The sequence below is a fragment of the Ascaphus truei genome, chromosome 4 (assembly GCF_040206685.1).
Source record: "Ascaphus truei isolate aAscTru1 chromosome 4, aAscTru1.hap1, whole genome shotgun sequence".
NCBI classification, from domain to species: Eukaryota; Metazoa; Chordata; class Amphibia; order Anura; family Ascaphidae; genus Ascaphus; species Ascaphus truei.
Genome location: NC_134486.1, coordinates 285,075,595 through 285,091,873, shown reverse-complemented (window position 1 = coordinate 285,091,873; position 16,279 = coordinate 285,075,595). Strand labels below are relative to the sequence as shown.

The following is a 16,279-nucleotide window of genomic DNA, read 5'->3' as shown; positions in this document are numbered from 1 at the left end:
GGGAACACCTTTGCGTTGTCCCTGCAACATTTTGCTTCTTTGGAAATGAAATGCAAAATAATATTCACCTGGGACGTCTAAAAAGGGGGATTTGCCTTCTCCCCTGTCGGAGAGTCAGAAAAGGTGGACGTGGTGTGGAGAACACGCAGTCAAATGAGACAAAAAGTAGAAGAAATCAACCCCCTTCCCATGTCTGTCATGTTTACAAATTAATTCTGAAGAATGATTTCAAAATATTTATAGGCTTGGGGCATTGGTAAAAAGCAATCAATCACCAGCCCCCATATTAAAGCAGCAATGACCTCCCCAAATTATTCTTTCTATCTTGCCCGAACCGGCGGGGTGGACCTTTTGCCTCGACCCCAAGGTGCGGTAAAATAGACTTAATGTTTTTTTATGTTTTCTGTGAAAGGCACTATAATGATAACCGTCTGGGAACCAATTGGAAAAAAACATTGTACCGGCGAGATCGGGGCTGGGAGCATGGGACCCTGTCTTCCGGTCTGCACAAAGCCACACCCTGCCCTACAGACAACACCACCTTCCCTCCCCGTTAAAAAAATAAATAGATTCTCACACCTTTTCATCAAACTGCTGTGCCTGGGACCCAGATAAATAATTTAGTCCTGGGACCCGGGAAACTTCTTGGGACTGCTCTTTAGTCTCAGGACGAGCTTCCTCCTTTTTAACATGTTCCTGACCTTGGTTAATTTGGTAATAAGTGCTGCCCGTGAAACCAGTTTCAGTTACCAATACTGTAGTAGATCTTGCGGTTCCTCCCTTTATATGTTGTACTGCATCTGTGAGCTCTACAGCTTTATGTAGTCAAACACAATACTTTCTCGTCACTGACGGAGGGACCACATTGCATTTCACAACAAGGTCTGCTGACTTAAGCCCAATACGTAACAGGCTCCATTAAATTCTAATCCTATGAAGTACTGGAGAATGTACCTGGATTGTACCACTGCTAATGAATACCTCACTTTCCCCCACAAATGTAAGTCCTTTTTCCAGGCTACCCATGCCTCACCCAGTGACGCAGGTATTCTACATTTCTTTCTGGTTGTTATTTTCAGTATACATGATGCTTTTGTCATGTTGGAGGTTATCCTTCCTTGCATTTAAAGGTGTAATCCTTGGTACCCAACCAAAAAAATCTTTGGAAAGGAATGTAACAATATGGCTTCCTTTAATAGATTTAACAGGGCTAAAAACAAAGTTTTAAATTGGGGGGGGGGGGGGATTTGGTTGTAAATAGCATTTGTTAGGGGCTTCTGAATGGGTACGTGTTTGTCAATCCCAGTGTTTTCATTACCCATAGCCAACGTCTGGCTGTACTTGCTGAACACACCGTGACATCACACAAACGTGAATTGCCAGAGGAAATCAAACCCCTGCCAAGTCTCTACTTACAATGTTTACAACTAAAACAATGGTTTCAACTTACTTTTAGGTGTTGGATTATTATACAAAAAGGCATCAACCTGTCAGACTTAACCAATTAAACATGTCACTGCTCTAAGTGCACTTTGGTTGTAGGAGGGTTTGTGTATTAACAGTAGGGCTGTTGAGACAGGTCTGTTTCCATGACGTCTGGCTAATTATCTCTTGCCATTACATCAGTCTGTGCCTCTCCAGTGGGCGGTGGGTGTTACATGTTGTTGGAAAGCAGCGCTACTCTGATTACCAAACAATGATGAGAGCCTGTGTTATATTACATGTTCCTGTCATAGCCAAGTAAGGTGTAGCTTGGCAACTCCACATTTGTGCATTCAGGTGCTAAGACTCGTATGCTGCTGCTAGTAGATCATCTATATCTCAGAACAAGGATGTTCGATGTAAATAAAGTCTATGAATAATCTTGGGGTTTGTGTCACCCTTTGACCATGTCTTGTCAGCTGTATACATTTATTTAAAAAAAAAAAAAAAACATGGAAGAACTATGTCCTATGAGCACCAGTGGAACCATAATGTAAAACACAATAGTACTAATGCAAAGGGCATAGTGATTCTATGTCGTATGTTTTTTTTTTTAATACATGTATACATTTTTCTAATCCTGTCCCCCGGTGCGCTGTTTGCATTTTCTTGTACTTTGTTGGGGGAGACCTCTCTTGGGAGATTTCGCATAGGTGTGTTTTGGGAGCACCTCCAGGCTGCCAGCTGCATGGGGCTCAGATCTATCAACGTGTATTTTAAGACGGCACAAGCGCGGTTCCATCGATGTCGGAGTTCTATGTAGCTTTGTTTCTAAACACCCAGCACTTTTTTTTTTCTGAGGGGATGAGAGCATTGTAGCGCGCTACTTGCAAAAAATATAATCGTTTTTCTAACCTGAACCAGAGTTGCTCTGTGGTTCCCCCGATGTCTGGTGATTCCCCCTCTATCCCACAACCTCGCTTCCCGTGGCTCTGGTATCAGAAAAAATTACGGGGGGGAGGGGCAGAGAGAGTGCAGCGGCCAACAAAGAGCTGACATTGTGGCTCTCTCTTGGTGACGCCACGTCCATGTCTGTAGTCCTGGCATCTATATTTGCCTGAGGTTTTTTCGTGTTAAAATCGACACACAAAACTATAAATATTTTGGGAAAGAGGGGAACACTGTATGTCGAAGGACCATGGATGAGCTGCGGTGTATTCCCCGGTTTAGGCAAGGTTAAAAAATAAATGTAAAAAATAATTCTGGGGTGGGGGGGATTGCTACTTTTTAAAATCTAACCTCTTTTTATTAGTTTGAAGGGCTCAGTTCGTACTTCAAGGATCCAGTTTGCAGTAGGCGGCGTCCATGCTGCCAAAGACCGCGACAGCAGGAGGGGGCGCGTGTTGCGCGAGGAATCAATTGAAACTGATTTCTCAGCGCAACTGGCAGGTAACGTGAGCGGTTCACCCAATGAGGGCGAACCAGCTCCGTGATGTCACAGACACACCCCCCGACGGCGCGTGTACCATGTCCTGCAAACGCACCCGCTTTTCACGCGGGTGACGCTCTCTGTTTCATGATTTAACCTCTGTTCATATGTTTGAATGTCTTCGATACCAAGGATAATTATAATATCTATTTAATGGTTTTGCCTTGGTAGCTTTAATATGTTATATACATATGACTGTTAAGGGTTACACAACTTATGACAATCAAATTCCTCCTAATTTGTTTTTAAAGAAGTTTTAACCACATGCACTTTGTATTTGTGTGTACTTTCTATACATATATATACATTTATGTTTTGCACTGTTTGTTCATGTGTTTATTATTTTTTTTGTCCATTTAATTTTGTTTAGATATTATCATTATGGTTAGATATATATTTATTTTTGATTAAGTAGGTTATATATATATACTTTTGTTCGTGTGGATCTTGAAATATTGTATTTTATAAGTGTTCTGGCATTGTTGTAGCCACCCTGGTAGCCTTGGTTACCCACCTCGTCACAACATTGGGAGGGCCCCGCGACTTGCTATCGCCAGACTTCTACATGGTGACGTACGGGGGCGGAGTACCAGACTGCAGTAGCTACTTATGCCGGCACTTTCGGGGAGGATATTACTCTGACAAAGTGCCGTAAGGGCATGAAACGCGTCAGAGTGGTCCTCCGCAAGGAATTTGCTATTTTTGTATGCTCCGATGATTAATAAAGTATTTTTTTAGTGACCTAGCAGTATCAGCTTATTTTCCGGCAGTTCCACAATAAGCAGTGCATGGCTTTTTTCTCCCGGCTGGGGGTTCCTCTCACTTGAAGTCACAGACAAAGGCTGTATGGACGCAGCCATAGAATAGATGAGTGTTTTACCATGAAGTATTGGGACCTTCAAAATATTATAAAAGCCAGGCTATACGGTCTCTTTACTGGTGAGGCATTGCGTTAAAAATGATGTGGTAGGTACTGTAGTAAAAATAAGTCTTAAGGATCCTGAACATGATTAGTTCATTTTATTTAACATGTACTGTAAATAAATGTGCTTTTATTGTGTGCATTTAGAGAAATCGTTCTTTAATATGAAAGACAATCGAGCTGGCAAACAACTGTTTGTGAGGCTATTATGAGATGTTTTTTCTATAATGAGAGCTTTGTTGACTAGTACAGTGGAGCTCAATTCCAGTCCTCAAGCACCCCCAACAGGTCAGGTTTTTAGGATATCCCACCTTCAACACAGGTGGCTCAGTCTTTGACTGAGCCTCTGATTGAGCCACCTGTGCTGAAGCTGGGATATCCTAAAATCTGACCTGTTGGTGGTGCTTGAGGACTGGAGTTGAGGCCCCCTGGCCTAGCACACTGACTGATTATAATGGCTGAAACTGAAATCCAATTCACTAGCCTATATACCGTACTGAAGACCACTCGCTCTGTGCGCCCTGCACCTTCTCCATGAGAGAGAGAGAGAGAAAGGTCCCCTAATTTCAGCGTCTGCTTTAACTCCTCTGTCTTTCTATGGGGAATCGAAACTGTTGAATTACCAAAGGGGAAAAAGTCATGTCGTGTTATTCACAGCCTGTTTTACATGTCTATCTGCAGTACATCACACTAATGGCCATATTATTCTTAGCAGTGCAGTACCATCAGATACCTGGCACTGGACATGAAGTCATGTTGCAGCCCATTTAAGTGAATGGGCCAGATGATGCCTTATGGCAGCGGGGTGCAAAATGGGGGGGGCGTGAGATTTTCGTCGCTTACAAAGCATTTAAATTAAATGCAGGGGATTGCTCGCGAGGCCTCGAACTCCCCTTACCTTGTCTCCAAAGACATGGCAACGCGAAGTCGCATGACCCGTGGTGTCATTTAACACCGGAGACAAGGTAAGGGGGGTACAGACTGAAAAGTTTGTGCACCCCTGCCTTATGGCATACTGTAGCACCACTTGGTGAATAAGGGATGCTATTTCTCTGAAGTGCTTAACCCTATTGTGACATGTTACTGCTGTAAAGTGCTATGGATATTGATAGATCTTTATACTGTGTGTATGTGTGTGTGTGTGTATGTATGTATGTATGTATGTATATATATATATATATATATATATACACACACACACACACACTTATGTATCTGCATATATTTGTAAGCAGTGTTAAACGTGCCGTTTACTCTCTATTTAGGTGTGGGCAGCCGTTCCTCCATGGAAACAGGGCACCTTGTCAGAGTTTGTTGTAACAAGTGGCAACGAGGTAAGACTGCCGGTCTAATAATAATAAATGCACATAGCCATATATGACATGGTAAAGACCTTCTGCAGACCTCCGATTGTATGTTTTACATTTTTTTCAGTTCTTTTTATTTGCAATGCAATTTATTTTTTCCAACTGTAAATAGCCCATCTACTGAAGTAATGGCAGGAGCTGAGCGTATTATTATGAGACGGTGTCTAACAAACTGTGTTCGTTGTATGTGAATGTACATAAATGAGAATCTGACACTGGGGTTTCCCTTATTAACATGAGAAGATCACGAGTCTAACCAAGCTTGCTTACAATAAATAGGGCTGTGGCCCTTGAAGGGTTAATGCAGAACAGTGCTGGTTTTATTATAATTTACATGCGTGCCTGGAACTAGTACAGAATATTTTCCAAAGTACGTCTTTATTTTACTTGTTATATTTTAGGGTAAATAATTATTTCTCAAGGGTGCATGTGATCGACTGAGTTGTTCTGAAGCAAAATAAAATTAACGCATGAACGCAATGTATATAGGTGACCTATAATAAACACTTCCCCTAAACCATGGAGCAGGTAGAATTGTGTTTTGATAAGTAACCTGAAGGGTTAATGCGATGTGTCTTTATGTTTAGATATCAATGAAGCCTAAATCGTTAAGCCACACAGAAGCTGCATCATTGCCTTATGTTACTCTTACAGTGTGGGCTGCCTTGGTCAACAGCTGTGGTCTGAGCAACGACAAGTGCCCAGGAAAGCGGTATGTATCCAGCAGTGCCTCCAATATACTCTGTATCTGACCTCCTGACACCGCGTCCTGTGAGGCGCTCTCACATCTCCATTCCATTCAACAGACACAAGTCACACTGAACTTCACTCACACAGTCGTGTTGGCTATTTCCATCCCATTTGCTTTGTGCAAGATACAGCTAGTGCAGCTTTGTGAATAACACTCTCCTTTGTTAAACACAAACGGTGCAGCATATACGTTGCCATTAAGCAAAAGCCTTAGGGAGGTAAGTTTTGTACATAGACTACTAACAGAAGTAGTTGATGCTATACACTGTTATCATTTTTTTATTTTATTTTTTTCAAATATTGCATTGTGCACTTATAATTGAGGACCAGCACCAAGGAGAACTATTGCTTGCAACTCTCTAATAGAGTGTCTGAAATCGGATGCATTGTAAGGAACCATAACCCTCTCTAATAGTATGTCTGAAATCGGATGCATTGTAAGGAACAACAACCCTCTCTAATGTCTGAGATCAGATGCATTGTAAGGAACCCCAACCCTCTCTAATAGCGTGTCTGAGATCAGATGCATTGTAAGGAACCCTAACCCTCTCTAATAGCGTGTCTGAGATCAGATGCATTGTAAGTAACCCTAACCCTCTCTAATAGCGTGTCTGAGATCAGATGCATTGTAAGGAACCCCAACCCTCTCTAATGTCTGAGATCAGACGCATTGAAAATTCTTCTAAATTTGGTACAATTTTGAAATGACCTGGAAACTGCAGGAAACCCTTTAGGGAGGCCCACGGAACCCAAGGGTTACTGTTTAGCCACTAGCAAGCCCACCACCAGGCAACACTAGATCCTAAGCTGGCGATTGCATATTGTGCTTTTTGTTATTACAGGATATTGATTATCGGAGCTTCAGGTGGAGTTGGCACTGCCGCCATCCAGGTATGCTCATATTTTCAAAACGTTTCATTCTAGCTTTAGTTATGTACATTTGTTTTATAAGTTCAGTTTAAAAACTGAGTAATAATTAAAATATATTAGTGGGCAAAGCTAATGAAAAGTAGCTTTAATCGATTTATTCTAATGCAGTACAGAAAGATGTGACAGCCCATTCTTTGTATGGAATGTTGCTAGCTGCATGCACAATACATGCACATGCATAGCGTGTACATGCACGATACATGTGCCTCATAGCTTACAAAGGAAAATGAGTGCAGACCTATGTCTCCATTGTTAAAGGTATAATCTTTGACTACCATCAAGGTGAAAATAATGTACCATACCTCGGTACTATTCATAAGACAAACACTAAACGTTTTTGGATTTTCGATCATCTGGTGAAGTTTGTTTCTATACCTTTTAAAAAAAACATGTAAATTATAGCACATTATGAATATGCAAATAAAAATACCACTTATGAGCACATTCACGTCTGACAGGTCTGCATCCCTGCTTTTCCCCATTATCTCTTGGCATAGAGTGCTTCCACTGCAGCTAGGGATTCTGGGAAATGACATGCAAGTGAGCACACAGTGTCACCTTTTTGCTTCTTATCTATTTTAACATGGTGCCCTAGGTAAACATGCAATGTTTTGGCATATGAGGGATTCCGGTTTTCGGTTATAACCAGGTCTTGAGGACTGGCGGGTATCGGGAAATTTGCAGGCCGGGTAGCTTTGGCTTGCCGGTGGCGGAGGGTGAGGAGGACCGCTGTGGAGGGTGAGGAGGACAACTGCAACTTCGTAACAGCAGCGGCAGACATCCTGATGGCGGTGGCAGCAGGGGACATCATTGTTGAGCCGGTGGGAGCAGCGGAACACGTCCTATCACAGCTGATGCCGATGGTAGCCGGGGAACATATGACCGGAGCAGGAGCGTTACTAGTGGACAGTCGGGGAGCTGTCCACTAGTAACGCTCCTGCTCCGGTCACATGTTCCCCGGCTCCCACCGGCATCAGCTGTGATGGGATGTGTTCCGCTGGTCCCACCGGCTCAACAATGATGTCCCCTGCTGCCACCGCCACCAGGATGTCTGCCGCTGCTCCCACGATGTCGATGCGGTCCTCCTCACCCTGGGCCACAGGCTGCAGGTAAGTGTTCTGCTGCTCTGCTCCTGCCGTTCTCCAAGATGAGAACCGAGGGAGCAGAAAGGAAATGACACGGGACTGGGTCCAGCCCCCTGCTGCGGATCCAGGTAATTTCCGGGTAGTTAAAATAGTGCCGGGTACCGGATAATTTCCAGGTACTCGGTACATCACTAGTTATAACCAATAAAACACTACCGACCAATCAGTGGGAGTTTTCGGTTAAAATGGATAAAGACCAGAAAATGAAGAAATTGAATTTCGCCTCCAATGATTTTAATTGGGGAAGTGTCCTTACGTGGTGCGCTTCCTGCACCGGAATGCAACTGACCACGTGAGAAGAGGCAGCAGAGTTACAGTATGCAACGGGAGGAAAAGGACCGAGGCAACCAGGTACTGTAACTCTGCCCCCCAAGATTGAACCCCTTGCCCAAGCACACCGACTCTCCACTACCATGTCATGTGGCATCTATGCTATTGTGTGCGCAAAAATGCAAAGAAGCTAAACCAGAATTATACTGTTTTGCTATTTTTCATTGTCCTATATTATTTAAACACTGAAAAACACATCTGGAAAAATCTTTAAAAAAAAATAAACACAGATTTTCCCTAAAAATAAACACCGACAACCAGAATCCCTACATAGATTGTAAACTCTCACGAGCAGGAACCTCATTAACCCTTAGTAGCTGTGCATGTTTGTCCTCGCTTGTATTTGTATGTAACTCTTTATGTAATTATCGCATCTCTGTACCCCCGTTGTACCGCACTGCGGAATATGTTGGCGATTTCCAAATGAACGATAGTAATGATAAATATAATATAAGAGAAGGCTTAAACTCTTACATTACTCTACCAAAGTGCTGGCAGTGCATTGGTATGAAAGTATGCTCAAGCTTGCCCTGTGGACAGTGGGCTTGATAACGGTCCTTGCACGAATGATGCACCCATTTTTTCTTGCGAGTAAATCCTATCTTGGTTTGGTGTTTTCAGCTGATGAAAGCCTGGGGAGCACACGTGACTGCAGTCTGCTCTGAAGATGCTTTTACGCTGGTGAAGAATCTCGGTGCCGATGATGTTATTGATTACAAAGCTGCAGAACTGGAAGTGCAGCTGAAATCGCGAGAACTGTGAGTTTGTGTCATCTTGGTAAATCTTTTATTTTTTCCCCGCAAAGGTCTGCTTTTCTCTAGCCTTTTAGGGACTGATTCCATATGTGCCGATGGGACCATTGTGTGGACGAACCTCCCCATTGAAGTTAATGGGGGGATTTCAGGCGAAAACAGCACAATTAGCCGCCTAGCACATATAGAATCATCTCCTTAATCTGGGGTGTGGAAAGCATAATTTGCATCTATTTTCTATTGTTCATTAAAAAAGTGTGTGTGTGTGTGTGTATATGTGTGTATATGTGTGTATATATGTGTGTGTGTGTGTCTATATATATATATACATATATATATATGACACACACACACACACACACACACACACATGTAAAGGTATCAGTACCGTGTTAGCCGAGCTTCAATAATCAAAAAATAAATAGATGATACCGTTCTGTGGCTAACGAAATGCTTTTATTTGTGAAGAGATCAGTGTATCTCGAAAGCTCGCACAAATAAAAGTATTTTGTTAGCCACAGAACGGTATCATCTATTTATTTTTTTGATTATATATATATATATATATATATATATATATACACACAGTGGTTGACAAATCACCAAAAAATCTACTCGCCACACAAAAAAATCTACTCGCCACCTAGTACCAAACGTGTGCTGCTTGGGCCAATATTTACTCGCCCGGGGGTTAAATCCACTCGCCCGGGGCGAGCAAATGTATAGGTTTGTCGAACACTGTGTATATATATATATACATACATACATACATACACACACACACTGTCCTTCTTTGGTCAGTTTGGTTTTATATCCCCACAACCATGACTCCAACCACAGCAACAAATCTGTTTTATATTCGGTAAAACTACCGAGTTTAAATAAGAAATCTGGCATAGTCTCATAGGCTTATGCAAGATGATATATAAATAATGATCATTTTTTTTGTATTTGGCCCTGCAACTTTGGCAGATAAAGTGGCATCTAGTGTGTGAGAGCTAATACTGGAACTCAAAACTTGTTGAGTCACTTCAAAGTGACATTACCCCAGAGCTACTCCTATACCTAGTGTCCTGTATCAGGTGCAAATAAGTCTGACATTGCCAACATGCTCTATTTGTTGCTTCACATCTGTGAAACTCTCACAACTATTTAACAGAATATCAGAAAACTTTGGACAACAATTTGATCCCATGATTATTATAAATTCGGCAGCCTAAATGCAGACCAGTGTGTGTGAAAATGGGGGTCTTGGTGAAGGAGAGCCCCATAAAGTGAAGAGGTGTGTTGTGCTGGGTAGGCTAAGGCCCCGCTCCCTCAGTCAGCGCGCCCGCACTGCAGACAGGCGGGGCGCTGACAGACACAGACCGCGATATGCGGTCTGTAGGGAGCCGGAGGGGGGCGGGAGTGGGAGGGGGGCGTGGTTTGAGCGGAGGGACCCGCTACTCTCCCTCCACGGGCTCAGGCTGCAGGAGGGAGATGCTGCGGGCTGCTGTAAGGTAAGCAGCTCCCTCCCCCTTCTGCCACAAACGACACACACACACGTCACCGTTCGGGATCACAATTTTCTTGCATCCCCTGGCGGCTGACGCGTCACATTGCGTTGTGAGCCAGCAGCTCGGGAGGACTGGGACCGGCTCGGGAGGATTCCCCAGCTGGTGGGGAAGGCTCACGCGGCCGCCCGCGCCGCCGGGCGCAGCGGGTCCCAGCCCTAAGAGGGAAAGGCATATCTAACATTCTGAGATGTGAATACCCGTTCAGTCCTAGAGGGGCCTTCTACCAAGTCACCAGGAAGTCAGTAAGTTAGCAGTTGTTTTACAATAATGTATTTAATAGCAATCACTACGATAAGACACTCAAGAATGCATCTGCATGTGTTCCACAAGTCCCACAAACTTCCTTCATTCACCCCATTGAGCTGAGGTGTCACAGGCCATGCAACTATTGAAGAAGTATATGTTTATACTCCTAGTAATAAGTCTCATCCAATCCAAAGCCTTTGTATAGGCTTGGTAACTATGAACTTAGCAACCCTAATTACATTTTTGAGTACTCTGCTACTGTATGTGCTGAGTTATTACAGCTGGTGTAGCATTCAAGACACATTGAATAAATCAATGATTTAATATAATATAATAGATATAATAATAATAGCATGTTCTTGTATAGCGCTGCTAATTGTACGCAGCGCTTTACAGAGACATTTTTGCAGGCACAGGTCCCTGCCCCGTAGAGCTTACAATCTATGCTCCAAATATCCTGCGATTGTAAACACGTACTGCCAATCCTTCACTCATCTCACGGGTTTATAATTTCAATGAAATCTATATATAAAAAAACTCTAATGATGTCTGCACATCCCTCTGTGATAGGCTGAACGGCCTGTCGCTCACCCAGGGACAAAATGAGGCTGCCCATCCCTCCCCTTCTGTGATTGGCTTTCCATGGGTGAGTGACAGGCCAATCAGCCTATCACAGAGGGGGAGGTATGTTCAGTCTCCTTGGCTGTCCCTGGGTGAGTGACAGGCCAATCAGCCTTGAGACTGCACATCCCTCCCCCTCTGTGAATGGAATGGAGAGCAGTGTGCACATGGGGCAGGAAGGAGTGCAAAGAGGGGGAGCAGAGAGCAAGGTTATTAGGAGGGGGAAACAGAGACAGCAAGGAGAGGAGATAAATTAGGTGAGGAGGTTGTGTAGTGTGCACAGAGAGTAGCAGACACAGTAAGGTAGGTAGTGCGAAGAGACGGGAGGAGATAGTCCAAAGTGTAGCAGGACATGATGGAGAATAGAGTAAGGTGGAGAAGAGGGGACGAGAGACAGCAAGGCATTACAGAGAGGAGGTGAAAAGAGAGTAATGCTTAATTGATACACTTGCAGATCTCCTAGATTGGCGTATGCTACTCCGGGTACAGCTAGTATGTTTTATATGTTCACATTTATTAAATGTTAAATTTTAAATAGTTGTGATCTCACAGGAACAACTTTTTTATTTTTTTTTTTTAGCAGATTTCTCTTTGCTCTATTTTGAGCAACCCCATTGAGACATGCCTTTACAGGGCTTAAGTTGTAGACAAGGATTCTGGATAATAACGCCACAAAATGGCACTTTTTCCGTCCATTTTAAACATGTTTTCCTAGAGCTTAGAGCTATTGTATTGCATAGCTAGTCCAGTAAAGCTTAGCTCAGGAAATGCAATATCAGGAAACTCGCTGAAAGACAGCTTGTTCTTTTGGACTTACTAGGTTGAGCTTGGTCACTGATTCAGCATTGTATCAGATGGTTCAAACCAGACACGATAATGTGGATTAAAATAATGAACAAAAGCCCTCCACTGTACAAAATGCAGGCAATCCACATGTCTTCCACAGGTCCCGGTGAGAAAGCATTATGTAAAGTTATTCAATGTATGGCATGCATCAGCCTGCAGTGTTAAATTATAATGATTTCCAGCACCCATGTATATTGTAGAATATAAAATCCCACCATGTAGGTGTTAATCTGGAAGTACTAAAATCCGTGAGACCACATAGCGTGGTCTCATAAATGCAGTACGCTGCCCATATCGGAGCAGCAAGGCCTTTGTGGTTCTGTTCCCAAAGCATTAAGGCTTTGAGTAGCAATTCAAGGCTCCTTATCTCCTCAGAAGGCATGTCAAATCTCATGATTTGTTCCTATGGCATGGAGGGAAAGTCCCTTGTCCTAAGTTATAAAGAGCAGGGCTTGGCTGTTATCTTCCTCTCATAGGCCAGTGCCACGTTCACATTGTGTATCTCCGTTCACTTGTGATGTGCAGTGGCCTCTGTTAACTGTGACAAAGACGCATCTCTGTGCTTGTTGAATATTTCTTTATGTATATACACCTATACATACACACAGACACACAGACATTTTCCCATTTTTATTAGAAATCATAAAATAGATCTTTAATGACCAGGACTCATTACTACTACTTCAGTGATACGATAAAAATGCCCACACGTTGACTAGCCAATAATTTCTAAAGGCTACAGCATTAGCAAAAGCCACAAGTATATGTCAGAATTCCCTACAGTGACAGAGTGGTTTGTAACACATTGCTATACTATGGTTTGCAAGCCCGGAAAGGTTTAACGGTGTCAAAGGGTTAAACATATATTTTTTGTTTTGTAAACACTTTCAGATTTTATTTGCCTCCAGAAAGTGTATTCATGTTTACCTGCCCGCTTTCAATGAATTCTAGTAATAATAAAAATACACTTTCATTTCCAGGTTTGATGTCATTTTAGACAACGTTGGTGGATCAACGGAGAAACTGGCTCTTCAGTTTCTTAAACCGTGGTCTGGAGCATCGTTTGTCACGCTGGTGACACCGTTTTTGCTCAACACAGACAGGCTTGGTATAGCTGACGGCATGATGCGCACTGGAGTCACCCTGGGCTCAAAAGCATTGAAGGTAATGTTGAATTTTCGTGGTGAGGGTTCAAATAGAAAGTGTGGACTTCAGATTTATTAGGCTCCTTAATAGAGACCAGGACCTGGGAATACACTGTTGAAATATAAAATAAATCTAGTGAAAGGGAAGGTCCCGGAACGCATTACTTGGCACGGAGTGTGGAACAGTGTATAGAACAATGTGCAGAATCGATGGAGGTTAGGCCGCAGCCATGGTGCGAGGGACGGCGCCTGCGGCTCTAACAAAATGCAGGGGATCTATGGGGCCGGCCGTAGTGTGCGCACGCGAGGAAGCAGCAGATTTTTCAGGCGACAGAGGATTTTGGTTGTGACGCTTGACGGCCGGGTCACGTGAGTGGTTCAGCCAATGAGGGCGAACCAGCCTCGTGACGCCTCTCCGTCGCTGTGGATGTTAGTCCACAGATCGCTCGGCCGACGGGCGCGCACAATGCCATGCGCTCCATCGCGCACCCACTCTATCCGAGGCCTTATGCATCCTAGAAGCTCATCTAATCTTTAAAACTAGAGCGCTGATCTGTTCCATATGCAGAGTGCTAGTAGCCGTATTGCTCCTGGAAAAAAGCAGATTGGTTACAGGTTGTAACATCTTTGAATTTGAACAACTAATATTGGTATAATATATACTATAATTGAATCTGTGAAGAACTCTAACGTTGGCCACTAAAAGGTTTGAACAAGGATATAAGCTGGGCACAACTTTTTACAAGAGCTAATTGATATTCCCAACAGATAACCAACGTTTCGGTCCATCATCGCACCTTTATCAGGGCTTAAGGGAAGGTCCCACTAAAAGGTATCACAATCCAAAACAAATATACAAGGTGCCTAATGTTTAAACACTTCCTAAAAGAAAATCTCAGTCCTATGCACTAAGTACAATGTAAAGAACTGTGGTACCACCCATAAGGAAAATCAACTTGTTTATTTTTATGAAATGCCCAGTAGTTAACGGTCTGGCATTTGTAGAAGAAGAAGGTCTCTAAGGCAGGGGTGCGCAAACTTTCATCTGCGCCCTCCCTGCTTGCCTTCCCCCCTGCTCTCCCCTAATCCCGCCCTCTTCACCCCCCCCCCCCCCCCCACTTTTCTCCGGTGTTTTGGACATCACGACGTCATGTGGCAGGTAAGAGATTATCCAAAGACCTCGCGTACTCCCCCGACATTTCATTTAAATGTTGTGGGGAAGGGCACGGGGCCCTCTTTCAAATACAGGATTTCCTATACTGGTTTGAAAAAAATGACCAGATCTCTAAAACTGTAAGTGGTGATTTGCCATGTGCCAGCAGATGCCCCAGTGCAAGTAATTAAAAAAAAAAAAAGGCAATGGTTCGGGGTATTCTAGCGATGATTACATTATTAAACACATCCATTTAATTAGATTATTTTGATTCATTTGATTATTGTTTTTTTTGCAAGCCAAGTAAATGTATTAATATGTTTTATTGGTACGGCGCAATCCTATTCTGCCGCGCAGCACAATGTGGGAGAGGAGACCGTAACATTGTACAACAAAAAGAGTGCATGTAAGTTAGGACCAAGACCATGAGAAGTAGGTATTGGTCCCAAGGAGTTGACGATCAAAGATTTGAGTTGACTTCTATATGCACTTTACTAAGCAGAACTAAGCCATAGAGAACCTGAGGCCCCCGTGGGGCTTTATGGTGCCCTATAGTTTTGCACAGCTTAATAAATATGACCACGCGCCTCTTAAGTTAGTATCCCCATAACATGATGATTAGTGATCTAGCTGCAGATTGCGGGTCCCACACACCTAGCGCGGACTCGTACCACTTCACAGCAGTACAGGATCTTGTGGTCTCCGGAGAGGTGTTTCATGTGCTCCTAGAGATACAGCAGTGTTCTTCCTGCGATCATTTGGGATCTTTCCTCACATTTTTGCTCTTCCCTGTTTCAGCACCTCTGCAAAGGGGTTCATTATCGATGGGGATTCTTCACACCCAGTGGCCCATCCTTGGATGAAATAGCTGACCTTGTTGAAGCTGGCAAGGTACTATATGTATATTTGATCAAATTCATTAAACTGTTTAGTAGCTGTGTTGCTGTTGGATAAAAAAATAGTTTATTTGCAGTTTCTGATGACACCTTAAAGAAACCTTGCACTGGGTAACAAAATAATACTGCAATTATTGTAAGCTTTGCTTTAGATGGTTCTGTGCCCCCATGGAAATGCACCCAAGTGGAAATCGAGCTCCCCCAGCTGGGGGTAGGACAAAGTATTTGATCCCAGTAAAAAGATTGTTTTCCACTCCGAGGGGCGGAGCTACCTTATTTTTATTTATTTCCCGCCGCAGTGGCCCTGCCTGTTCTCCTTACCCGTGTGAACCTTCTCACCGCTTGTCTCCCCAAGGAGGAAGGAGAATCGGGGTTGCTGCTTCACTTTGCTGCTGTCTCCATGCTAGTGCTATTGCAGGCCTGCACAACTCCAGTCCTCGAGGGCCGCAAACAGGCCAAGTTTTCAGGATATCCCTACTTCAGCACAGCTGGCTCAATTAGTGGCTCAGTCATGCTGAGCTACTTATTGAGCCAGCTGTGCTGAAGTAGGGATATCCTGAAAATCTGGCCTGTTTGCGGCCTTTGAGGACTGGAGTTGTGCAGGCCTGCATTAGAGCTTCAGCAGAGCATGTTTCTCTAAGCCTCCTTTAACTGAGCCTAAAGGGGAATCTCCGAGCCTAAAAAAGCAACAGCAAAAAGTAAACCCTTT

The 16,279-nt window shown here is 43.5% G+C and overlaps 1 protein-coding gene across 1 annotated transcript in view; it reads left to right on the top strand.

The window, feature by feature from the left end:
* RTN4IP1 (reticulon 4 interacting protein 1) overlaps positions 1 to 16,279 on the top strand; it is a 45,532-nt gene that overhangs the window by 23,289 nt on the left and 5,964 nt on the right. Inside the window, exons 3-8 of the mRNA XM_075597553.1 lie at positions 5,099 to 5,167; positions 5,788 to 5,912; positions 6,793 to 6,841; positions 8,977 to 9,113; positions 13,357 to 13,540; positions 15,473 to 15,565. Of these exons, the coding sequence (XP_075453668.1) occupies positions 5,099 to 5,167; positions 5,788 to 5,912; positions 6,793 to 6,841; positions 8,977 to 9,113; positions 13,357 to 13,540; positions 15,473 to 15,565 (657 nt within the window). The remainder of the gene's footprint in view (positions 1 to 5,098; positions 5,168 to 5,787; positions 5,913 to 6,792; positions 6,842 to 8,976; positions 9,114 to 13,356; positions 13,541 to 15,472; positions 15,566 to 16,279) is intronic.